Source organism: Moschus berezovskii, chromosome 6 (assembly GCF_049115385.1).
Source record: "Moschus berezovskii isolate FMDL1 chromosome 6, NW_MosBer_1.0, whole genome shotgun sequence".
In the NCBI taxonomy this organism is placed as follows: domain Eukaryota; kingdom Metazoa; phylum Chordata; class Mammalia; order Artiodactyla; family Moschidae; genus Moschus; species Moschus berezovskii.
In genome coordinates, this window is record NC_142465.1 from 87212184 (window position 1) to 87237675 (window position 25492).

Here is a 25492-nt window from a genome sequence, read left to right on the forward strand (position 1 = left end):
CTGCTGAAAGATCAGCTGTTAAGTGTATGGGATTTCCCTTGTATGTTACTTGTTGCTTTTCCCTTGCTGCTTTTAATATTCTTTCTTTGTGTGTTTAGTCTTTGTCTGTTTTAGTATGTATTTGGCATATTTCTCCTTGGGTTTATCCTGTATGGGACTGTTTAAATCTCTTGGACTTGACTGACTATTTTCTTATCCATGTTGGGGAAATTTTCAACTATAATCTCTTCAAACATATTCTCATACCCCTTCTTTTTCTCTTCTTCTTCTGGGACCCCTTTTGAATGTGCATTTGATATTGTCCCAGACGTCTCTGAGACTATCCTCAATTCTCTTCATTCTGATCTTCAAAAGTTATTTCCTCCATTTTATCTTCCAGCTCACTGATTCATTTTTCTGCTTCAGATATTCTGCTATTGGTCCATTCTAGAGTATTTTTAATTTCAGTAATTGTTTGTCTCTGTATGTTTATTCTTTAATTCTTCTAGGTCTTTGTTAATTGATTCTTGCATTTTCTCCATTTTGTTTTCAAGGTTTTTTATTATCTTTACTGTCATTATTCTGAATTCTTTTTCAGGTAGTTTGCCTATTTCTTCTTCATATATTTGGACTTCTGTGTTTCTAGTTTGTTCCTTCATTTGTGTAATATTTTTCTGCCTTTTCATTATCTTTTTTTAACTTACTGTGTTTGAGGTCTCCTTTTTCCAGTCTTCAAGGCTGAATTCTTTCTTCCTTTTGGCCCTCAAGTTTGGTCCAGTAGTTTGTATAAGCTTCGTATAGGGTGAGATTTGTGCTGAGTTTTTGTTTGTTTGCTTGCTTGTTTGTTTGTTTTTCCTCTGATGGGCAAGGCTGAGTGAGGAGGTAATCCTGTCTGCTGATGATTTGGTTTGTATTTTTGCTTTGTTTATTGTTTAGATGAGGCGTCCTGCACAGGGTGTTACTGGTAGTTGGGTGATGCTGGGTCTTGTATTCAAGTGGTTTCCTTTGTGTGAGTTCTCACTATTTGATAGTCCCTAGGGTTACTTTTCTGGTAGTCTAGGGTCTTGGAGTTAGTGCTCCCACTTCAAAGGCTCAGGGCTTGATCTCTTTGATGACACGTTCAGTGGTGGAGAGGTGGAGTTTCCTCCTGGACATGATCCCCTCGGCCTCCTCCCCTCCTCCCCAGCCAGGGAGATCTCCAGACATGCACAGGTCAATCTGCTTTGCCCTGGCCTCGCTTATCAGGGTGGCCCAGGCACCAGGAGGAGGCGGCCACATCAGCCCAGCCTCAAATTCCACAGACTCGAGATGCAGGCGCACTGGCCGCTCCCTCCAGAGGTGCCAATTCTGGAGCACCCACAACCATGAATCAGGGAAGCAACACAGGCAGTCGTGGCTGCTGATTATATATCTTTTTCTTCTGATTTTTGCTTTATGTTCTTTGTTTCTTTGTTGTTAGATGTCTAATGGTTTATGATGTCTATTTTCTTTGTGAATTGTACCTTTTGTCATTAAAAATATTCATCCTTGTTTCATTTAAAAATAAATTAATTTTATTAATATAACCCTGTATACGAGACAGCAAAAGAGACACAGTTGTATCGAACAGTCTTTGGGACTTTGTGGGAGAGGGTGAGGGTGGGATGATTTGAGAGAATGACATTGAAACATGTATGTTGTCATATGTGAAACGAAAAAGAAAATTAATTAATTTTAAAAAATTGTCCTTTCCTAATCTTGTTAAATGTATTTAACCCAAACTCATACTTCCCCTTTCCTCCCAGACACTTCACCACTTAATCTGCAAATACTTCTCACTGGAGAAATACTGATTTAAATGATAATGGAGTACTGCCCATGATATAACTGTTTTCTGGGGTATTATACCTACCTCTTAACAACCTGAATTCCAAAACTTTATTTTTCTAAAATTTAAGGAAATTCTGAGTTCAAAATTTATCTAAAACCTGTCTAAAGGGTTTTAGATGAGTAATTAGGGGCCTGTATATATGCATATTCACGTATATCCACACATATCTTTTTTTTCTTATGAAAGTGAAAGTGAAGTTGCTCAGTTGTGTCTGACTCTGCAATTCCATGGACTGTTGCCTATCAGGCTCCTCTGTCCATGGAATTTTCCAGACAAGAAAACTGGAGTGGGTTGCCATTTCCTTCTCCAGGGGATCTTCCTGACCCAGAGATCGAACCCGGGTCTCCAGCATTGCAGGCAGATGCTTTACTGTTTGAGCCACTGGGGAAGCCCATAATACTATTCTTTTGTTCTATTTCTGTGCTTTTTTTCTATTAACCATATAAAGTTCTTTCCATATTAGCATAAATAGAGCTACCTAATATTTAACTGTTTCAATGTATAACATTGTATGGATACACCATAATAAGTTGTGGTTATGATAAATATTTAAATCCCTACTGTAGACAAGTGCAGCAAGGAACAGTCTTATTCATGGATCTTTTTGCAGTTGTAAAAGAATATTTGCTTCTGAGGTAGGGCTGTTGAGTCTATGATTATATACAACTACATTTTTGATGGGTATTATCAAATTACCCTCCGAGAGCTTTCACTAATTTATACTTCCATGGACAGTTTGACTGTTTCCCTGCACTCTCACCAATATTATCAAACTTGCAAACTTTTAACAATCTCCTAATGAAAATGGGTATCTTAATATCATTTAATTGTGTGTGTGTATATATATAATTTTAACTATGAGTGGGGTTGAGCAATTTTTAAAGTTTCTTGGCCATTTGGTTTTTTTTTTTTCAAGTCTACTCTCCAACTTTTTTTTTAATATTGAGCTATTTTTAAAACTTCCTTGACAACTGTATTCTTTATACTACCCATAAAGTTTTACATATAAAGTTATATAAAATTTATGATACATAAAGTTTAATATAACATTAAATAACTTCATACTATAAAATTTTTCATCAGTTCAGTTCAGTCACTCAGTCATGTCCGACTCTTTGTGACCCTATGGACTGCAGCACACCAGGCCTCCCTGTCCATCACCACCTCCTGGAATTTACTCAAACTCATGTCTATCCAGTCAGTAATGCCATCCAACCATTTCATCCTCTGTCGTCCCCTTCTCCTCCCGCCTTCAATCTTTCCCAGCATCAGGGTCTTTTCAAATGAGTCAGTTCTTCACATCAGGTGGCCAAAGTATTAGAGTTTCAGCTTTAGCATCAGTCCTTCCCATGAATATTCAGGACTGATTTCCTTTAGGATGGACTGGTTGGATCTCCTTGAAGTCCAAGAGACTCTCAAGAGTCTTCTCCAACACCACAGTTCAAAAGCATCATTTCTTTGGCACTCAGCTTTCTTTATAGTCCAATTCTCATATCCGTACATGACTACTGGAAAAACCATAGCTTTGACTAGACGGACCTTTTTTGGCAAAGTAATGTCTCTGCTTTTTAATATGCTGTCTAGGTTGGTCATAACTTTTCTTCCAAGGGGTAAGCGTCTTTTAATTTCATGGCTGCAGTCACCATCTGCAGTGATTTTGCAGTCCCCCAAAATAAAGTCTCTCATTGTTTCCATTGTCTCCCCATCTATTTGCCATGAAGTGATGGGACCGGATGCCATGATCTTTGTTTTCTGAATGTTGAGGCTTAAGCCAACTTTTTCACTCTCTTCTTTCACTTTCATCAAGAGGCTCTTTAGTTCTTCTTCGCTTTCTGCCATAAGGGTGGTGTCATCTGCATATCTGAGGTTATTGATATCTCTCCCGGCAATCTTGATTCCAGCTTGTGCTTCATCCAGTCCAGCATTTCTCATGATGTACTTTGCATGTAAGTTAAATAAGCAGAGTGACAATATACAGCCTTGACGTACTCCTTTCCCAATTTGGAACCAGTCTGCTGTTCCATTTCCAGTTCTAACTGTTGCTTCTGGACCTGCATACAGATTTCTCAAGAGGCAGGTCAGGTGGTCTGGTATTCCCATCTCTTTCAGAATTTTCCACTTTGTTGTGATCCACACAGTCAAAAATTTCATACATTAAGATAATTAGTGTATTTTATCCTATGTAATACACACATTTTCTATGGCTTATAATTTGTCTTTTAACCTTGTTAATTACAATGGTTATAGTTATGTTTGAGTTTTTATACAATTAAATTCATCCATTTTTATCTTAATGAATTCCAGGTTTGTGCGATGTTTAGGAAGGACTTTACAAACTAAGTTGATACTATAAAAGTGATCTCTTCCATTATGTTATTAAACTGGTTACTGTGGAAACCTATTGATTTTTTAATATTTGTATTGTTAATAAGGTGATGAATCTACTTGTGAAAGGATTTATAGTAATCAAACATTACCTTTGTAAGTCCAGAAGTTCGCCTGCAACATCTGTTCCAGCACCAAGTAATATTTCTGTAGATGTTCCAGGCACACAAATAAAAGACTGTCTAGAGGATCCTAAATCATAACAAATGATTCAACTGAGGACTTTAAAAAGTATATAACTTGGTTAATATATTTTTTCAATTCAAATATATTTCCTATTTCCCTCTTTAAAAGAAACAAATCAGCTGCATCCTAAAATGTTAGAAACATTCATGCTTACATTACAAACATTCTCAAATGGTTTAAGATGCTTATAAATACTGATGTGAATCAGGTATGTGGGAAGTCATTGAGGGGTCAATCATGACCTATAACCCTTGAGTACAAACAGTTCCTTCACACTTTAACCTCCACACCTCTTTTATTGAGTTATAGTTGATTTATAATATTGTTAGTTCCAGGTGTACAGCAAAGCGATTCAGTTGTACATATATATGTGTATATATATTCTTTTTCAGATTCTCTTCCATTATAGGTTATTACAAGATATTGACTATAGTTCCCTGTGCTATATAAGAAATTCTTATTATTTTACATATAACTGTGTGTCTGTTAATCCCATACTCTTAATTTATCCCTCTCAACCCCGTTATTTCCCCTGTGGTAACCATAAATTTGTTTTCTATATCTGTGAGTCTATCTCTGTTTTGTAAATATGTTTATGTGTATTTCTTTTTTAGATCCCACCTATAAGTGATATCATATTTGTCTTTCTCTGACTTCCTTCACTTATTATGACAATCTCTAGGTCCATCCATATTGCTGCAAATGGCAATATTTCATTCTTTTTTATGGCTGAATAGGACTCTACTTTTAATATTTCCTAATATGTTAATTTTTCTTAATGCAAATAATATAGTCACATATTCCTGTGGTGAACAGCTACGATAACTTCCCCTTGGTGCTTTTCATGAATTTGACCAACAGACATTTGAGCTCTCTAATATACAAGGAACTATGCTAGCAGCTGGTGGTTGATAATAAGTAAAACACCATTTCTGCTCTTAAGGACTCACAGTCTAGGGGTGAGCCAGTTGAGTGAGCAACTTATTGTGATACAATATAAGATTATAACAGAAGTGTGACCAAAGTACTGTGGGAATTCTGAGGAGGATAACTCAACCCACTGAAATCTTTTCACGTTCACTTAGAAATTTTTCCCTCTTGAAGACAGATAAAGATGATAACTTTCTTAGTAATAGGTCTTCACACCTAAAACTAAGCTTACCTTCTGATGACTGAGAGCTGCGAGGAAGCAATGATGTTTCTCCAGCATCACTATGTCCCCTAGAATTCAGAAACACCATAGATGATTTTTTTAAGGTGAAGGAAAATGTTAAAGCAACTACATTAAGCTCTGTGTATCTGAATGGTCAGTTCTTGACCCACTAGTGTTTTATATGCATAATGTTAATGTCACCACCAGATACCGAGGTATTGATGTGCTAAGTACCAGGGCTTTTGCCAGATGCCATATTACCCTGTAACGAATATGTTCTCACAGATACAAATTCTCAGTTCATAGTCTAATGATAAGAAAGCAAGAATGATTGGGATGAGTAATAGAATTATCAGGATGGGTTATTAGTACCTACCGCAGGTACTACGGAGAAGGCAATGGCAAGCCACTCCAGTACTCTTGCCTAGAAAATCCCATGGATGGAGGAGCCTGGTAGGCTGCAGTCTGTGGGGTCGCTAAGGGTCGGACACAACTGAGCGACTTCACTTTCACTTTTCACTTTCACACATTGGAGAAGGAAATGGCAACTCACTCCAGTGTTCTTGTCTGGAGAATCCCAGGGATGGGGGAGCCTGGTGGGCTTCCGTCTGTGGGGTCACAGAGTCGGACACGACTGGTGACTTAGCAGTAGCAGCAGCAGGTACTAAGAATTGGAGGGGCTTTTTTAAAAAACTAAATATTTTAGATAAGGAAATAGAATTGGATTGATAAAACCTTATAGCAATTTCAAATAGAACATAGAAAAATAATACTTGGAAAGGGGCCATGCTAGCATATTAAGCATATCAAGAAAAGCTGGCTCTTTCTTTAGGCTGACATAGCCATAGACCAGGGCTTGGAAGGCAGTGAATGGTCTGGATTTCTGCTTACCCCTCAGCCAAATATTTTTACACAAGTATATGTGGTCCCAAAGTTTAGAAGATGGACATGAAAAAATGATGTGGAGGCCAAAATGACTTCTAACAATTATGTGCTTGTGTGCTTAGTTGCTCAGTTGTGTCCGACAAGAGTCTTTGCAACCCCATGGACTGTAGCCTGTCAGGCTCCTCTGTCCATGGGGATTCTCTAGACAAGAATACTGGAGTGGGTTGCCATGCCGTCCTCAAGGGGATCTTCCAAAGCCAGGGATCGAACCCAGGTCTGCCACATTGCAGGTGGATCATTTACCGTCTGAGCCACTAGTGAAACCTTCTTACAATTATAAACAGTTTAAAGCCACATCCACAGGTGTTTTTTGGACAACAGAAGGCCGTGAAGGATAGGAAAAAACTGTCTGAATAAATGCATCTATCTACTGTCACATTTTATACCAAGCCAAAAGGAATTTATTACAAAAGGGCAAACTTTTAGCTTAATTCTGAGAACTAATGCCAATGAGCAGTGAATGAATTACTCAAAATATATACTCAAGTTACAAAGCCAGGGGATCACATGGGTTTTTTTCAATTGAAGTGTAGTTGATTTACAATGATTCATGTGTATAGCAAAGTGATTACACACATATATACATTTTCTTTTTCAGTTTCTTTTCCATTATATCATAGGTTATTGAAAGATATTGAATATAGTTCTCTGTGTGATATAGTAGGTCCTTATTCATCTATTTTATATATAGCAGTTTGCATCTATTAATCATCAGTTACCAATTTATTCCCCCCCTTTCTTCCTTGGCAACAATAAGTTTGTTTCTATGTGAGTCTCTTTCTGTTGTGTAAATAAGTTCATTTGTGTCATTCTTTAATTAATTAATTTTTGGAGGGTAAAATCTCAACTTTTTATTGAGATATAATTGACATATAACATTATATTAGTTTCAGGTGTACAAGATAATGATTTAATATTGGCATATATTGAAAAATGTTCACCACAAAAGTCTAATTAACACCTGTCATACACATAATTACAATTTTTATCCTTGTGATGAGAACTTTTTTAAAAAATTCATTTTTTTGAATTGGAGTGTAATTGCTTTACAATGTTTAGTTTCTACTATATTTATAATTTTTTAAGATTCTATTAATATATGTAAGTGATATCATATATTTGTCTTTCTCTGTCTGCCTTACTTCACTTAGTAGGATAATCTCTAGGTCTACTCATGTTGCTGCAAATGGCATTAACTCAAGTTATAAAGCCAGAGAATCAAATAGTTTTAATGATTTAGCAAGATGAAAAGAGAAACAAAGATACTCATTTGAAATTAATAAAAAGGTCTTAACAACATAAAATATTACTTACAAAACTAAAGTGTTGACAGACACAATATATTCCAGTTCTTTGGTCCAAGGATTTGTGAAACTAAACCACTGGCTTTTTAAAGTTACGAAAGACCCATCTTTCGCTCTGAATTTGTATGAATCTGTAAATATTTTCTCTCTACTCTGTAGAACTTAACAAGAAAAGATAATAATCAGTATAACGTTTACCACTGTATAAATCAGTCCTTTAAGGATTAACTCAAGGTTCAGATTTCACAGCAATGAAAAATTAAGAGTTGAAGCTATAATTAAAAAGTAGTAAAATGCAACCCCACTCAAGGCATACCTGCTTTGTGCTTGTCAGTCAAATTACTGTGGTCATCCTGATGAAAATATTCATAACAAGAAGTTCCCAAGAGTTCCTGAGGCAGATATCCTAAAATTGCTGTTGCCCTAGTTTTAAAATTAAAAGTAAAGTTCAGAATTGGTGAATGTACCCCCTTCTGGAAGATTGTTTTTCCATACATGGTCAGGACAGTAGAGAAGTGGACCAGGAGAAGAGTAACCCTTAGCTCCACTGGGCTCCCTTTGGCTGCCCTAGACCCAGATTAGAGTTGCAAAGCAGAATGGACGCCCAGGCACCATGCTGTTGCAGAGGCCACCTACCTAATCCACAGTATGCTGTTCTCACCATGCACCAATAAAACTGTGGCCATAGGCCATGCACAGTTTCTGCACCACTGGCTAATAAATATTTTAAGTTTACAATTTGGTACAGATGTATCCATATCCTTATTTCATTTAAGCTTTATTTCTATTCAAAAGCTTTAAAAAAAAAATTCAGCGGTGCTACTAAGCCACATCTTTAGTAGCCTTAAATATCCCATTGAACTCTAATCAGTATGGCAAATAAATATTTACCTTTGATCAACATAGACAAATTTTCCATTAACTGCAAAACGGGTAATAAATTCAGTTGGTTTCACTTTAATCTCGCCGCTGTTCTGTGGGACAATATGTGGACGTAGTTTTCCGATGGCAACAAGGCAGGTGAAATTACTCCTCTCTTTCTTATTGTCCCTTTCTTCTTCCATTCCAGCAATATTTGGAGGCCAGCTTCTCAAGTAACCAGTGCAGTGGATAGTACAGAATTTTCTGTGATCTAATTCAAAGGTTTAAAAAAAAAGAGCATTTGTCAACTATATCACAATAAAACTAAAAAGAGATAAAAATTTTAAAAGTATTTCAATCATTATGAATAAATTCATTACACTGACATTTATATTAGTTATAATTCTGCTTTGAAATAGCCTTTATGCTAAATATGAAAAGGAAATAGGTTGGCATTAAAAAGAAAGCATCGATCATGTTTACTTAACAACTTAATTCCTAATGGGTTATTTTTCTCAAGAACTAAGTTATATGCCCTACATCAAAAGGATTGTTTTAATTTCAGTTTAAACAGATCCATAGCTATTTCATTATTTCCAAGTTAATTTTTTTAATTACAGTAATTTATATGTTAAAAACTGTTAAACTTCATACCCCCTTGCTCTTTGCTACAGAAGTATTATTTTCAGCTTATTTAAATTTTGGTATATTATAATTTATATTCATAAATTTAAAGGACACATGGAATATTCTTAAATTTCTTATGTTAGCATTTATAATGGCTAATAGATACATATTATAATATATTATAGAAACATTTCAGAGAACATTCAGAGAAATTTATCATAAAATGTATAAAAATAAAATGACTAAATTTTCAAAAAATTCTTAAGCAATTAAGTCATAAGAAAACACTCATCAAATTCAACCAGGAAAATTAAAAATTGGAAATAATCCATATGTGCAAATATCAGGAAATGCTTAAGAAAACAATAACATTCATATCAATGTATGGCAAAACCAACCAATATAATATTGTAAAATAATTTGCCTCCAATACAAAATAAATTAACTACAAAAAAAAACGAAAACAATAACAGTATAAAAGATAGGCAGTATACAGATTATGGCAATCTACAAAAAATTAAAGGTAAAAAAGAGGGGAGAAAAAAAACAGTTGTTTGTGATAAGATTTAGGAAAGACCAGAATAGTCATTGATGTAAGTTGGCACTTTTTGCTCAGACTGTTATTACAAATCTTTTAAAAAAATTTTTGATGGAAGATGATATGGACTGTCTTATTAACATAGCAACTAATAGTATCACCAAAGGTGTAAAGAACACTTTACACGCCATGCTCTAAGTTCTTGGTATAATTCATTTAATCTTCTTAATTAAAAGACGCTTGCTCCTTGGAAGAAAAAGCTATGACAACCTAGACAGCATATTAAAAAGTAGAGACATCACTTTGCAGACAAAGGTCCATTTAGCCAAAGCTATGGTTTTTTAGTAGTCATGTACGGGTATGAGAGTTGGACCATAAAGAAGGCTGAGCACCAAAGAACTGATGCTTTCAAACTGTGGTGCTGAAGACTCTAGGGAGTCCCTTGGACAGCAAGGAGATCAAACCAGTCAATCCTAAAGGAAATCAATCTTGAATATTCACTGGAAGGACTGATGCTGAAGCTGAAGTTCCAATACTTTGGCTAAATGATGTGAAGAGCCAACTCATTGAAAAAGACACTGATGTTTGGAAAGATTGAGGGCAGGAAGAGAAGGGGGTGACAGGGGATTCGATGGTGGCCTGGCATCACTGACTCAATGGACATGAGTCTGATCAAACTCTGGGAGATAGTGAAGGACAGGGAAGCCTGGAGTGCCTCAGTCCATAGGCTCGCAAAGAATAAGACTTGACTGAGTGACTGAACAACAAAAACAATAGTTCTGTGAGAGGTTCTAATACTATCCCCACCATCATAGGAAACTGAGAGTTACTGCCAAGGTTACAGCAGGGAAGGGTGGAGCTTGGGGTTTACATCCAGACAGGCTGCCTCCAAAACTCCCTCTCTGAACCACTGTTCTGGTGCTATCTGACGGAAGTGAGTGCTGTCACAGCAGGTATTCAAGCAGGAGCCTAAGTGATGGAGAGGGAGGGCTATAAAAAGGTGTTCCAATAAGGAACAGCCAGTGCAGAGTCAAGAGTGAGCAGTCAGAAGTGGCTGCGGCACCCTCTGTCATGGGGAAGTGTCTGGAGAATAAAGCAGGGAACAGTTTAGCTCTTGTAAGCCCTGCACAGTGTTAGTTGCTCAGTCATGTCTGACTCTTTGTGATTCCATGGTCTGAAGCCCTCCAGGTTCCTCTGTCCATGGAATTCTCCAGGCAAGAACACTAGAGTGGTAGACACCTATTCCCTTCTCCAGGGGATCTTCCTAACCCAGGGATGGAACCCAGGTCTCCTGCACTGCAGGCAGAGTATTTCCCGTCTGAGCCAAAGGACCTTGTATTCAACACTTAACAGACATCAACACTCTCCATGACCCACAGATGTCTTAAATCACAAGTTGTTATCTCTTTCAACCCCAAACCAAGTCTTGATCACTTCTTCCCTATCCTGCTTTATGGCACCACAATCAACCCAGGCAGTTAAATAAAAAATCTGGGCTCCTCCTTTTACCTCACCCAATAGCCAAGGCACCTTAAAGGAATTAAAAATTAGCATAAATACAAGGTTTTCATTTATACTAACAAAACTAGATCACAGTCAAAAATAAAAAGGCTGGGGCTTCCCCGGCAGTTCACTGGTTAAGACTCTACCTTCCAATGCTGGGAGCACAGGTTTGATCCCCGGTCAGGAAACTAAGATCCCACATGCCACGCAGTGCAGCCAAGAATTTGAAAAATAAAATAAAAAGTAAAAAGGCTTACGCCTGTGACAACATGGGTGGACCCTGAGTCAGACGGAGAAAGACAAACACCATATTAATTTCACTCATATTTGGAATATGGAAACAAAAAACAAATGCACAAACCAAATCAACCAAAAACAAACACATAGATAAAGAGAACAGAGCAGTAGTTACCAGAGGGGAAGGGGAGGAGGGGAGGACAAAGTGAGTAAAGGCAAATCAATTGTATGGTGAAGGATGAAACTAAATCTTAGTGGTGAGCACACTGTAATGTATACAGAACTGGAAATACAATGTTGTTCACATGAAACTTATATAATGTTATAAACCAAAGTCACCTCAACACAAATAATAATAATAAACTTTAAAAAAAGCTTATAGGGACTTCCCTGGTGGTCCAGTGGATAAGACTCAGTGCTCCCAATCCTGGAGGCCTGGGTTCAATTCCTGGTCAGGGAACTAGATCCCACACGCTGCAAGCAACTAACACCTGGTTCAGCCAAATACATAAATAAATATGAAAAAGGAAAAGGCTTATACACTGAGTTGGACATTTCTGATTTCTTGCAAATTTACAAAAGATACTAACTAAAAATATTCTGTGTGCATGTGCACTAAGTCGTGTCTGACTGTTTGTGACCCCATGAACTTGGGCCTGCCAGGCTTGTCTGTCCATCGGATTTTCCAGGCAAGAATACTGGATTGGGTTGCCATTTCCTATTACAGGCTCAACTGAAAATACAGACTCGAAGTTTTATATTAATGTATGGAATCTCATCCTAAAGAACGTAGCCTTTGACTTCAGTTCTCTAACAATAGGGTTACCAACAATTTCTAACTTACCCTGTTCCTCAATTCCCACCTTAGCAGATTTCTAGTTGGGATTGAGTAATTCCATCTACTGATCCATTTGATCAATTTTCTAAAGTTTTTAAAAAATCAAATTAAAAAACACTTTTATCCCCCAAATTCTTTAGACTTTTACACAAATATTGGGATCATGGGCCTCAATCCTTACCAAACTAATTATTTACATTAGCTCCACAAGGTAGATTCATATGCAATCACTCCATGATTTAAAAAAAAAAATCCAAGCCCTGATATAACCCACAGAACAGCTTTTCAAAATCCTTTCAAAAGGATTCAAAATCCTTTATGAATGCTTTCTTCCACAAGTTGTGTGCTGGGTCTCTCAACTTGATATCTTGCTGGCTTAGTTTGAATTCTCACAGAAGTTGACCCTGAGACAAGGATTCAAGTACAAGAAGTATGTTTGAGAGGTGCTCCTAGGGAGCTCTGTCAAGGAAGTAAGACAGGGAAGACAAAGAAACTAATAATAGATCCATTTTCCAACAGGTCGCCACTTTGAGAAAACTGAAGCTTAATCTGTTGAGGCATTCTGGGAGAAAGTTCAGTTCAGTTGCTCAGTCGTGTCCGACTCTTTGCAACCCCAGGAACTGCAGCATGCCAGGCCTCCCTGTCCATCACCAACTCCCGGAATCCACCCAAACCCATGTCCATTGAGTCAGTGATGTCATCTAACCATCGTCCCCTTCTCCTCCTGCCCTCAATCTTTCCTAGCATCAGGGTCTTTTCAAATGAGTCAGCTCTTCACATTAGGTGGCCAAAGTATTGGAGTTTCAGCTTCAACATCAGTCCTTCCAATGAACACCCAGGACTAATCTCCTTTAGGATGGACTGATTGGTTTTCCTTGCAGTCCAAGGGACTCTCAAGAGTCTTCTCCAACACCACAGTTCAAAGCATCAATTCTTCGGCGCTCAGCTTTCTTCACAGTCCAACTCTCACATCCATATATGACCACTGGAAAAACCATAGCCTTGACTAGGTGGACCTTTGCTGGCAAAGTAATGTCTCTGCTTTTTAATATCCTGTCTAGGTTGGTCATAACTTTCCTTCCAAGGAGTAAGCATCTTTTAATTTCATGGCTGCGATCGCCATCTGGGAGAAAAATGGAGAACAAAAACCTCGGAGTTATGTGGCCTGAAGTGCCTCATAGGAGAGCAAGTGTACTGAGAGTTAACTTAGGCAGGTTGATAAGGAGTCCAAGCCTAAGGCCCCTTCAAGGAGAAGGTAAACATTCTTTCTTACATTCTTTTGCCTTAGACAAGACATTGTTCATAAGCAGCAGTATCTCTTGTTCAAGGACATTTTTTTTTTTTTTTTGAGTTTTGGATGTATGTTATGGGAAAATGTCTGGGTAAAAACTTCCATAGCCTTGAGCTCTGGGTTAACCTGTTCCTTCTGGCTAATCTCATGCTGATGTCATTCCAGGATGTATGTTATGGCAAAGGGTCAGGGCAAAATTCTCACAGCCTTGAGGTATTTTTTTTATCTATTCTCAGCAGCTACTTGATAAGTATATAAGGCCCCACTTAAATTAGTGAGACGAGTACTCTCCTACCCCTTTCTGATGTCTATCAGATGTTAGAAGTTTTTTTTGTCACTTTCACTTTAAATAAAATCTACACAAAGCTCTGAGTGACTGAGACTGTCTTTGGTCCTGAAGTTAAATCTCTTTCAGAGACCATGATCCGGTGGCACTGTTAACTGTTCATCACTAAGATATCAGTATTTATATATCAGCTGCCCTCAGTCAGTGGATGGGGGATGCTCCCAGGCAGCACTGCCCCACCAGGAATGGAAGCCCACCTCTTGCTGATATAGGTAGAACTTCCTCTAAGGACCAGAAAAAGAGGTCAAGTAGAGAGTCACGCGGAGAAGGCAATGGCAAGCCACTCCAGTACTCTTGCCTAGAAAATCCCATGGACGGAGAAGCCTGGTGGGCTGCAGTCCGTGGGGTCGCTAAGGGTCGGACACGACTGAGCGACTTCACTTTCACTTTTCACTTTCACACATTGGAGAAGGAAATGGCAACCCACTCCAGTGTTCTTGCCTGGAGAATCCCAGGGATGGGGGAGCCTGGTGGGCTGCCATCTATGGGGTCACACAGAGTCGGACACGACTGAAGTGACTTAGCAGCAGAGAGTCATGAGTGTTGGACAGTGGAAGTCAAGTGGCGTGAGAGGACATTGTGGGGTTCTGATGACTGCCACACTTGCAGAAGAAGTCAATGGATTACTGATATTCTTACCAAGATAAATTTAAGGACTATCTAAGCTATTTTGTAACAATCATTCATCCCTAGCAGCCTTTGATTTCACAAGTGGAGGTACATGAGCAATCTCATCCTTGTCTTAAAAGCTTTTTCAAAGTTTGAATGCATGGCATTCATGTTACAATTAGGGTTGAAATAAGGTTTTTAATGCCAATCATGTTTTTTAAAAAGACTTTTTATTATGGAAAATCTCAAATATCCACAAAATCAGAGAGAACAGTCACTTGAGTGACTCATGGCCAATCTTGCCTTTCCATAAACCTTAAATTCATTTTCAATTAGCCTAAAAAGGGCTGCTTTCCAGTCTCTCTTCTTTTAAATTTAAATATAATGTTGGCAAAAACTCATCAAAAATATAATGAGACAAAAAATAAGTGCTTGCCAGAGGTAGTTTGGGGGAGAGATGAATAGACAGAGCAGAGAGAATTTTTAGGGCAGTGAAAATACTCTGTATGGTATTACAACGATGACCAAGATTGAACCCTAAGGTAAAGTAATAGGCTTCAGGTGACTATGATGTGTCAACATACTATATGTGTATGGCATATATATACATGCCATATATACAGCAGCATTCTGGGTGGAAGAGTCAGTTGATAATGGAGGAAGCTATACATGTGTGGGGACAAGGGATATATGGGAAACCTCTGTACCTCCCTCTCTATTGTGCTGTAAACCTCAACCTGCTCTGAAAAAATAATTTTAAACAATAATTTAAAAATTTAACTGTAACTGACGTGTCATGGTTAAAGGGAAGAAAAAACACCTTTGCTAACTATAGGCTTTTCTCATAGGGAGTGGTCTTAAAACACAGTGAATTCCATTGGCTAATTGTTATCAGAAAAAACAATTTACTAGCAGCCCTACACAAAATTGAAGGCAAAAGGAGAAGAGGGAGGCAGAGAATGAGATGGTTAGATAGTATCACTAACTCATTGGGTGTGAATTTGAGCAAACTCCGGGAGATAGTGAAGGACAGGGAAGCCTGGAGTGCTGCAGTCCACAGGGTCACAAGGAGTCAGACGTAACTTCAAGACTGGACAACAACTATGTAAAATCTAATCATTTCACTTGGCAGACACTCCCTTTGGTTAAAGTAGAATACAAAAGTGTCTCAAGAGTGGGACACCATCCATGCAGCCAGTCAGGGCTACATTCTGCAGTTACCTTCTCCTGACCCAGGCAACTGTCTGTCCACCTGTCTACATACAGTCTGCCCAACTTTCAACTCTTCCACCAGTGAGGCAGGGCCTCGCCATCAGAATAAGACATATGCTTTGTCACCTTAGTCGCTCAGTCATGTCTAACTCATTGTGATCCCATAGACTATAGCCTGCCAGGCTCCTCAGTCCACGGAATTTTCCAGGCAAGATATTAGAGTGGGTTGCCATTCCGTTCTCCAGTGAATTTTCCCAACCCAGGTATTGAACCTGGGTCTCCAGCAATGCAGGCAGATTCTTTATCATCTGAGCCACCAGGGAAGCCCTGAAGAAGGGCCCATCTGAAGGTTAACACGCCCTCACTGTTCCTGAGGCCAAACAGGGCTCATGCCTTTGGCGCAGAGCTCTGGAGTGTTAAGTGAAATACTTGGTCAGGCACTTGAGCAGATTAAAAAGTCCTTTTTGAAAAGGTGTTTGATTCTGACTGCAGGCCTCTGTGTGGCCTAGCCTGGCAGGGGAATGAAAGTCTGTGTGTGGGCAAGGATACATTCCTAGAGCAGGAGCCAAGCTCCTGGCTGTGTGTCTGCTGCAGAAATCATCTAGAATGGACCTCTTTCATTAACAACCTTTGGCATCTAGGAAGCTACTCCAGTTGGTAGCATGGCACAGTGGAAAGAACACAGATTTTAAGGCTGGATTTCTGATTCTGCCACCTTCTGTGTGACTTCCAACAAGTTACAGAATCTTTAAAGGCTTCAGGTTTTCTCATTTGCAAGACTGGGATGGTTTGCACAGGACTGTTACACAAATGAAAGTAGGTTACATATGCAAAGTGTTTGGCATACAGATTTAAAAAAATTACTGATTCTCTTCTTGCTCTTTGATTTTCCTTCTCTTCTTTCTGAGCCACAAATAACAGCTTACATTTATTGAGTGCTGTCTAGGAACCAAGCACTGCCCTGGCCACATGTAATCCTCACCTCACTCCCATGTGGTGCCATTATTCCAGCCATTATATCAGTCTACTTGGGCTGCCATAGAAAATATCAGAGACTGAGTGGCTGAAATAATAGAAATTAATTTTCTCACAGTTCTGGGGGCTAGAGGTCCTGGATCAAAGTGTTGGAAAGTTTGGTTTCTCCCAAGGCCTCCCTCTGGCTTGTAGATAGCCTACTGTTTCCTCGCGTGGCCTCCTCTTTGTGTGTGTACCCCTGGGGTCTCCTCCTCTTCTTATGATGACACCAGCCACTTCAGATTAGGCCCCCACTCTTATGACCCTAGTGGCAGAAAGTGAAGAGGAACTAAAGAGCCTCTTGATGAAAGTGAAAGGAGAGTGGAAAAGCTGGCCTAAAACTCAACATTCAGAAAACAAAGATCATGGCATCCTGTCATGGCAAATAGAGGGGGGAAAAGTGGAAACAGTGGCAGATTTTATTTTCTTGGGCTCTAAAATCACTGTGGACAGTGACTGCAGTCATGAAATTAAAATATGCTTGCTCCTTGGAAGGAAATCTGACAAAGCTCGACAGCATATTAAAAAGCAGAGACATCACTTTGCAGACAAAGGTCCATATAGTCAAGGCTATGGTTTTTCCAGTAGTCATGTATGGATGTGAGAGCTGGACCATGAAGAAGGCTAAGTGCCTGAGTTGATGCTTTTGAATTGTGGTGTTGGAGAAGATTCTTGAGAGTCCCTTGGACAGCAAGGAGATCAAACCAGTTAATCCTAAAGGAAATCAACTCTGAATATAAATTGGAAAGATTGATGCTGAAGCTGAAGCTCCAGTCCTTTGGCCACCTAATGGGAAGAGCTGATTCATTGGAAAAGACCCTGATGCTGGGAAAGAATGAGGGTAGCAGGAGAAGATGGCTCAATAGTATCACCGACTCAATGGACGTGAGTTTGAGCAAACTCCGGGAGATAGTGAAGGACAGGGAAGCCTGGGGTGTTGCAGTCCAGGGAATCAGAAACAACTGAGCAATTGAATAGCTTATGATCTCTGCTGCTGCTGCGGCTAAGGCACTTCAGTCATGTCCGACTCTGTGCGACCCCACAGACAGCAGCCCATCAGGCCTCTCTGTCCCTGGGATTCTCCAGGCAAGAATACTGGAGTGGGTTGCTATTTCCTTCTCCAGGTGTTCTTCCGAATCCAAGAATCCAACCCTCATCTCCTGCATTAGCAGGTGGGATTTTTACTCCTGAGGTACTAGGGAAGCCCTATTGTCAATGACTAACTGTATATATTCAGTCATGTGCTGGCCTAGAATTTGACAAAAACTGAAATGAAAATTCAAGGTGAAAGACAGGACAAGCCTAGACAAGGTAGAGTCCTACCACCGATTTGTGACTTGTAGCTCCATTTTTCAAGATAAATTGTAATATGCCAATTTAATAAACATAAATTTATTTTCAGCAAAGCCCAGATTCCTTTTGGAGAAAGCAATGGCAACTCACCCCAGTACTCTTGCCTGGAAAATTCCATGGATGTAGGAGCCTGGTAGGCTGCAGTCCATGGGGTCACGAAGAGTTGGACATGACTGAGAGACTTTCACTTTTCACTTTCATGCATTGGAGAAGGAAATGGCAACCCACTCCAGTGTTCTTGCCTGGAGAATCCCAGGGACGGCGGAGCCTGGTGGGCTGCCGTCTATGGGGTCGCACAGAGTCGGACACGACTGAAGTGACTTAGCAGCTGCAGCAGCAGATTCCTTTGGTTCCCACTGCAGAGCCTTTTCAGAAATACTTATGAGAATTAGCATAGAGAAAGTGATCCAAGTTGTTTGCTGTCTTGGTCAGCTGGGCCCCCCATAAAAAGCACTACAGGCTGAGTGGCTTAAACAATAGAAATTTATCTCATCACAGTTCTGGAACCTGGAGTTCTGAGATCAGGACGGCAGCATAATTGATTTCTGGTTTGCAGACAGCTATCATCTCACTGTGTGCTCACAGACTACAAATCTTCTGGGCTCCCCTCTTAGGGTGCTAAATATAACATGAGGGCCCCACCCTCATGACTTCATCTAAATCTAATTATATCTCAAAGGTCCTATCCAAATAATACCACAATGGGCTTCAACATATGAATTTTAGGGACACAATTCTGTGCATGTGTGCATTTGTGCTAGGTCGCTTCAGTCATGTCTGACTCTTTGCTACCCTATGGCCTGTAGCCAACCATGCTCTGCTGTCCATGGGATTCTCCTAGCAAGAATATTGGAGTAGGTTACCATTTCTTACTCCAGAGGATCTTCCTGACCCAGAGATTGAACCCACATCTCCTGCATTACAGGTGAGTTCTTTACTACTGAGCCACCTGGGAAGCCCAGAGAATCTCATACTTAGAGTTTAAAGCAATGATTCTCAAAAAGAATAGGTTGAAAACCAACCTTGTGGGGTTGCAAGGTTTAGAAGCAAAGAGTAAGATGCTAGGCCAGGGGGTGAGATCTGGTTTTACAGAAATTAAATGGTTATACTGGGCACTAGCCATGTACCATGACAAAGAGATGACTGAAATATTAGTACTGAATAAGTACATGTGGAAAATCTGCTTTTCCCAGAAGGAGAGATAAACTAATTTGGCAATCCTTAAAAGACTTACAAACCTTGATAGTGTTAGCCTCTACTCAAGTTACAACTTGCATCAAACATCAAAGAGATTTCAGCTGTGTTGAAGGTGGTTGTATTGGCCACCATGTTTTCTCTCATATGGATTGCTGTGTAGATTAGGTGATTCATTTATAACTGGATCTATTCAACATGAAATTGATTCACCAGAGCCATAATTATTGGATAATAAATGCTTTTGACCTCAGTGTTTGCCTTGACCATTCAGTTCAGTTTAGTCACTCAGTCGTGTCCGACTCTTTGCGACCCCATGGACTGCAGAACGCCAGGCCTCCCTGCCCATCATCAACTCCCGGAGTTTACCCAAATTCATGTCCATTGAGTCGGTAATGCCATCCAACCATCTCATCCTCTGTCGTCCCCTTCTCCTCCTGCCTTCAATCTTTCCCAGCATCAGGGTCTTTTCCAGTGAGTCAGTTCTTTGCATCAGGTGGGCAAAGTATTGGAGTTTCAGCTTCAACATCAGTCCTTCCAATGAACATTCAGGACTGATTTCCTTTAGGATGGACTGGTTGGATCTCCTTGCAGTCCAAGGGACTTTTAAGAGTCTTCTCTAACACCACAGTTCAAAAGCATCAATTCTTCGGCACTCAGCTTTCTTCACAGTCCAACTCTCACATCCATACATGACCACCAGAAAAACCATAGCCTACCTTGACCATACAGCTTATTTTTTTTAATAGAAAATATTACGACATTAATTTCACATCCATGCCTCAAATCACTTGATATTTCAAAAAGATGATACCTTTCTTCTTTGAGTTGGGTAAGTATTCATGCTCTTCTTTGACAGAGATTTTGCAACTCTTGATTCGACAGAAAAAAGATCGTCTTGACCCAGAATACACACGACTCTTACTTGTGTGGAAATTACTGTGAACTTGCAAAGCAGCTTTCATAGTTCAAGTAGGCAAGAGAATAGGAAGAAAATTATGTTTTCAAATAATTTTTAAATGTACTTCCTCATGTGTTCTGGTCATCTATGGTTATTGACATCATTGTACAGCAAACCCCAAAGTGAAGCACACCAAAAATTGTATTATAATCACTTGTAATTTATCTTTATATTTTTCCCCAGGGGGGCAGATAGTAAAGATAACTTAAATGAAATAAAAATTACGTGAAAAAACTTAATTAAAATAGTGGCATAAAACATCATTATTTTATATGATAAACAATTATTAGGCAATGAGCAGTTTCAGAGAAAAGAAGTATTTCTGGAAAAGATAGAGAATATATATACTTCCCAAGAACAATTATACAAGGTCTCTCACATTGAGAAGACCTAACACATTTGAGAAAGAGAATAGCTATCCCTCAGCAAACAACTAAATAATAAAAAAACTCCAGCTATTTTTTCATCCCAAGTGACACTTTCCAGTAAAGACTTTATTAGCATATGAAAGCTAGAGAATATGAAGTAATCACATTTTCCCAAAAGCATCTTCATATATTTGCTTTGATACATGAATTCTCTATATAGTGATATTTTTAAAACTGAGGTTGATTATTATAAAGTTATTAAATAATTCTCCCCTTGATAAAACTATAATTAGCTAACTTTTCAAAAAACTATATTGCTGTACTTTTAAGTAAGAATTATATTTCCATAAAATGATAAGGCTGAAATGAGTACTTACCTTTGGCATCTATTAGCTTCTCTCTGGGTGAAATATCAGAGGAAGAAAGTTGTTCCTTTACTTTGGAAACATCTTTTGGATGTAAGAAGTCAAATAAGTTTTGTCCAATCAAACTAGCCTATTTATAAGGTAGAAGTTCATTTAAAATCAGTATCATGTTATTTCTGTTTCCTCAAACAAACAAATGATACTGTTTCTTTGGTTAAAGTGGCTTTTTCTTAAGCTTGGATACATCAACTACACTGGGTGAAGTTACCTCAGTGTTAAAAGCAGAGTAAAACTTGTAGACAAAAAAAAAGTACATATACACAGGCCCATAACTGGATACACACAAATCGCATACTAATAACTAATATTTTATTTAAACTTAATCATTGGTAAAAGTGGTAAAGAAAAAAGAGGGGGCTTCCTGGGTAGCTCAGTTGGTAAAGAATCCACCTGCAGTGCAGGAGACCCCAGTTCAAATCCTGGATCAGGAAGATCTGCTGGAGAAGGGATAGGCTACCCACTCTAGTATTCTTGTACTTGAGGCTCAGCTGGTAAAGAATACACCTGCAATGAGGGAGACCTGGATTTGATCCCTGGGTTGGGAAGATCCCCTGGAAAAGGGAAAGACTACCCACTCCAGTATTCTGGCCTGGAGAATTCCATGGATTGTATAGGCCATGGGGTCGCAATGAGTCAGACACAACTGAGCAAATTTCACTTTTCACTTTCACTTTCATTGGTAAAAGTAAAAATATTATATTACAGAATAATATAAAAGACACATAATACCTATGATCTCATGATGTGACTCAGAAATTTACCATACTGCCTTAAAAAATTACCATACTATTGGTAAACCAAACCCAACTTGGTACACCTCCTACTTGGCATTTCACTTCTCCCCACGTGCAGAGCATTCCTTGGCCCATGACTTTGTTTGCATGGTCTCATTACCTGGAAATCACTACCTCTTCTCTATAAATTCAGTTCCCTGGCCAAGCTAGCCAATTGCCTTTTACTTCCTAACTTCCAAGATTCCCTCTCCAAACCTGAAATGTCTTCCTCCCCTTCTCTGCTCTAAACTAGCAGATGTTCTGCTTCACATGTGAAGCCCACAGTGATCACTCTCTTCTGAACTCCTTTATTACCCAAGTAGACATTCCTATGGAAGGCAGAACAAATGGACCAGCTGGTCCAAGTGGCCTGGAGTGCTTGGCAGTTAGATCAGTATAGTTCAGTCACTCAGTCATGTCCAACTCTTTGAGACCCCAGAGACTGCAGCACACCAGGCTTCCCTGTCCATCACCTAATCCCCGAGCTTGCTCAAACTCATGTGCATTGAGTTGGTGATGCCATCCAACCATCTCATCCTCTGTTGTCCCCTTCTCCTCCTGCCTTCAGTCTTTCCCAGCATCAGGTCTTTTCCAGTGAGTCAGTTCTTTGCATCAGGTGGCCAAAGTATTGGAGCTTCAGCTTCAACATCAGTCCTTCCAATAAATATTCAGGACTGATTTCCTTTAGGATGGACTGGTTGGATCTCCTTGCAATCAAGAGTCTTCTCCAACATCACAGCTCAAAAACATCAATTATTCAGCGCTCAGCTTTCTTTATGGTCCAACTCTCACATCCATACATGACTACTGGAAAAACAATAGACTGATGTATAAATCAGATTGCTAGTTTTTTTCTTTTTTTTTTTTTTAAGGCAGTTAGATGGCTCTACTTAAAAAAAAAAAAGCTAGCAATCTGATTTATACTTCAGTCTATTGTGTGTCTATGCCCAGAACTCTGCTTCAGAGCAAATTAGCTTTTTAACTGAAGTACAGTTGATTTACAATATTGTACCAATCTCTGCTATACAGACAGATCAGACTTCTGAAGCTGAAAAGCTGAGGACAAGACCCTGTACCATGGGGATCCCAAAGTCCTCCTGAGCAGTCAGTGAGTCTCTTGGTCTCTGAAATGCTGTCAGTGTCCAGTGGAACTGGACTCTGTGTCACTAATTTGGAACTTAAGAGCTATCTTCAATTGCCAAGTATCTTTGTGTGTACCTATGTGAGTGATGGTCTCAATTTCTAATTAGAAAATACAATAATCAAATCAGCTGCATGATTCCTTTGGTCTTCACTCCTTTTGTATGTAGGCTCATACTATCTGTTTCTTTTATTTAACTCATTATCTATGAATGCCTTCCATCTCTCCATATTTTCAAGTTTTGGGGAGAATATAGGCTGAGATTGATGAGAGTTATTTATGATCAAAGCTGTTATCTTTACATATATTACATGTTATAATATATATTATATAATATTATCGTATTGTATTTCTGTTTTAAAGGAGACCACAAGTACTAATTTATTCTCTCTGTTGGTTTCAATCCTATAGTTTTTGAGTAACTAGTTTAAATTAAATGGTATTCAAAAATGAGGAGACAAATCAATCACAGTGCCAGTTAAATAAAGGATGTATTTCAGAATTTGTTGCCAGAGCCTACAGCCAAAGCTCTTTCACAATTCACATAGCTTAATAAATATTAATGCTCTCTCTTGGAGGAAACAGGCAAGGGTGACTAATATTTTTCCAACACTCAAATATGGTATTTTATTTAATATGTTTATATCCTGAAAAACAGGTATAATCATGATTTCCATTTTTTACATAGGAGGAAGCTGAAGTTCAAGAAAATGAAATAACTTGCTAAAGGAAGTAAACACTCTTGTCAGTAACAAAAGTTCATACTGTTTCCACATATCTTCCCATCTCTCTTGAAATTCTAACTCAGCAGAACCCAATCCCACAACCCAGGGGGAAGAAAGAGCTCAGAAGCTTCAATATATGTGTTATTTTTGAAAAATAAACATAGTATGAAATATTCTCAGTTTTGGATACCTGATCATAATTAAGTATTTTGGAGACCGATTTAGAAACGAAGAGAATTTTTCCTCTTTCACATCCAACCACAAACAGGAAGCCTTCTGCAGTCTAGGATTAAAAATATAATACAAGGTGAATATTTTAAAAGATCTTGAGGGAAACGTGGTTCACTGATTTATGTAGGTATAGACATTAGATTTATTTTGGTCTTCTTGATGTGTTAAGCTACCCACAGTTTAAATGCTAACGAGCATTATAAACAATTCAAAATCAAGTTAATTTGATTGTTAATGGGTAGAGTTTCTTTTGAAGGTGATGATAATGTTCTAAAATTGCATTGTGGGAGTTACCTGGTGGTCCAGTGGCTAAGAGTCCATGCTTTCAATGCAGAGGGCCCAGGTTCGATCCCTAGTCTGGGAACTAGATCCCACATGCCACAAGTAAGAATTTTCATGCCTCAACTAAAGATTACATGTACCACAGCTAAGACTTGGTGCAGCCAAATAAATAAATATTTTAAATTTTTCTTTAAAAATGATAAAAGAGTTGCATTGTGATTATGATTGCATAACTGTGAATATACTAAAAACCATATGGTATGTGAATTATCTCAAAAAAAGGAGTTAAACAAAAAATAAAATAAAAGATCTTCTGTCTCTCTCATACATATACATTCAGATTTTGAGAAAATTACTGCAGCAATAAAACTAAAGCGTGGTTGTAAGAGCTAGTAAAGTTAATTTTAAGAAATTTTCTCATTATATAAAAAGATTGATAACATCAAATTGAACTCCAGTCGAAACTAACGTTTTTGATCTGTAAAGTCTAGGCATGCAAAATTAAATTGAAATATTGCATAATATAAAAATTATCTGTGTCAAATTCTATATTCATATAGAAACTCTGTAAACATATCAAAACACATCCATAACAATTGCCTGTGGATGTGTTGAGATGGACTGTGCAGACGGGGATAAAGGAAGCATCAGGAATACTATATTTGAATTCAGCTATTCAGATAAAAAAGGGCCTCTTAAAAAAATTCAAGGACAGTGTATATAAAATCTTTCTATTGAGTTTCACTAAGGCACAAGATCAAGAAACATATTGCCTCCTGGGGGCAGAATAAGCCAATGACATGGTCATATTTTCCACATCAAATAAACCTCTAGACCAGTGAATCTGATGCATTTGAGATGATGAGAGAAATGGCAAAGCATGGACTAACAACTCGTTCAGTAAGCAGTGGCTGGCCCTGCAGAGGACAGGATCCTGAAGGAACTGAGTACAAGATAGATGGCTTTGAAGGAGGGGGTAATAGAAGGGCACAGAGCTTACCGTGTGGGAGGTGAGCTTGTCAGGAAGCACAAGGAGCTTAGCGTTAAAGACCAGCTATGCTCTCTGCTTTGGAATATGCCCATCCTCTGCCTCTACATCCGTTAACTCAAACTAATAAGACACGGGCTTCCCTGGTGCCTC

General features: G+C 38.7%; 1 protein-coding gene across 1 annotated transcript in view; it reads right to left on the reverse strand.

The window, feature by feature from the left end:
* BMAL2 (basic helix-loop-helix ARNT like 2) overlaps positions 1-25492 on the reverse strand; it is a 107781-nt gene that overhangs the window by 16764 nt on the left and 65525 nt on the right. The window contains exons 6-13 of the mRNA XM_088837260.1: positions 24029-24121; positions 21152-21269; positions 20260-20403; positions 8714-8954; positions 8139-8245; positions 7833-7983; positions 5583-5641; positions 4327-4426 (exon numbers count right to left, since the gene is read on the reverse strand). Of these exons, the coding sequence (XP_088693386.1) occupies positions 4327-4426; positions 5583-5641; positions 7833-7983; positions 8139-8245; positions 8714-8954; positions 20260-20403; positions 21152-21269; positions 24029-24121 (1013 nt within the window). The remainder of the gene's footprint in view (positions 1-4326; positions 4427-5582; positions 5642-7832; positions 7984-8138; positions 8246-8713; positions 8955-20259; positions 20404-21151; positions 21270-24028; positions 24122-25492) is intronic.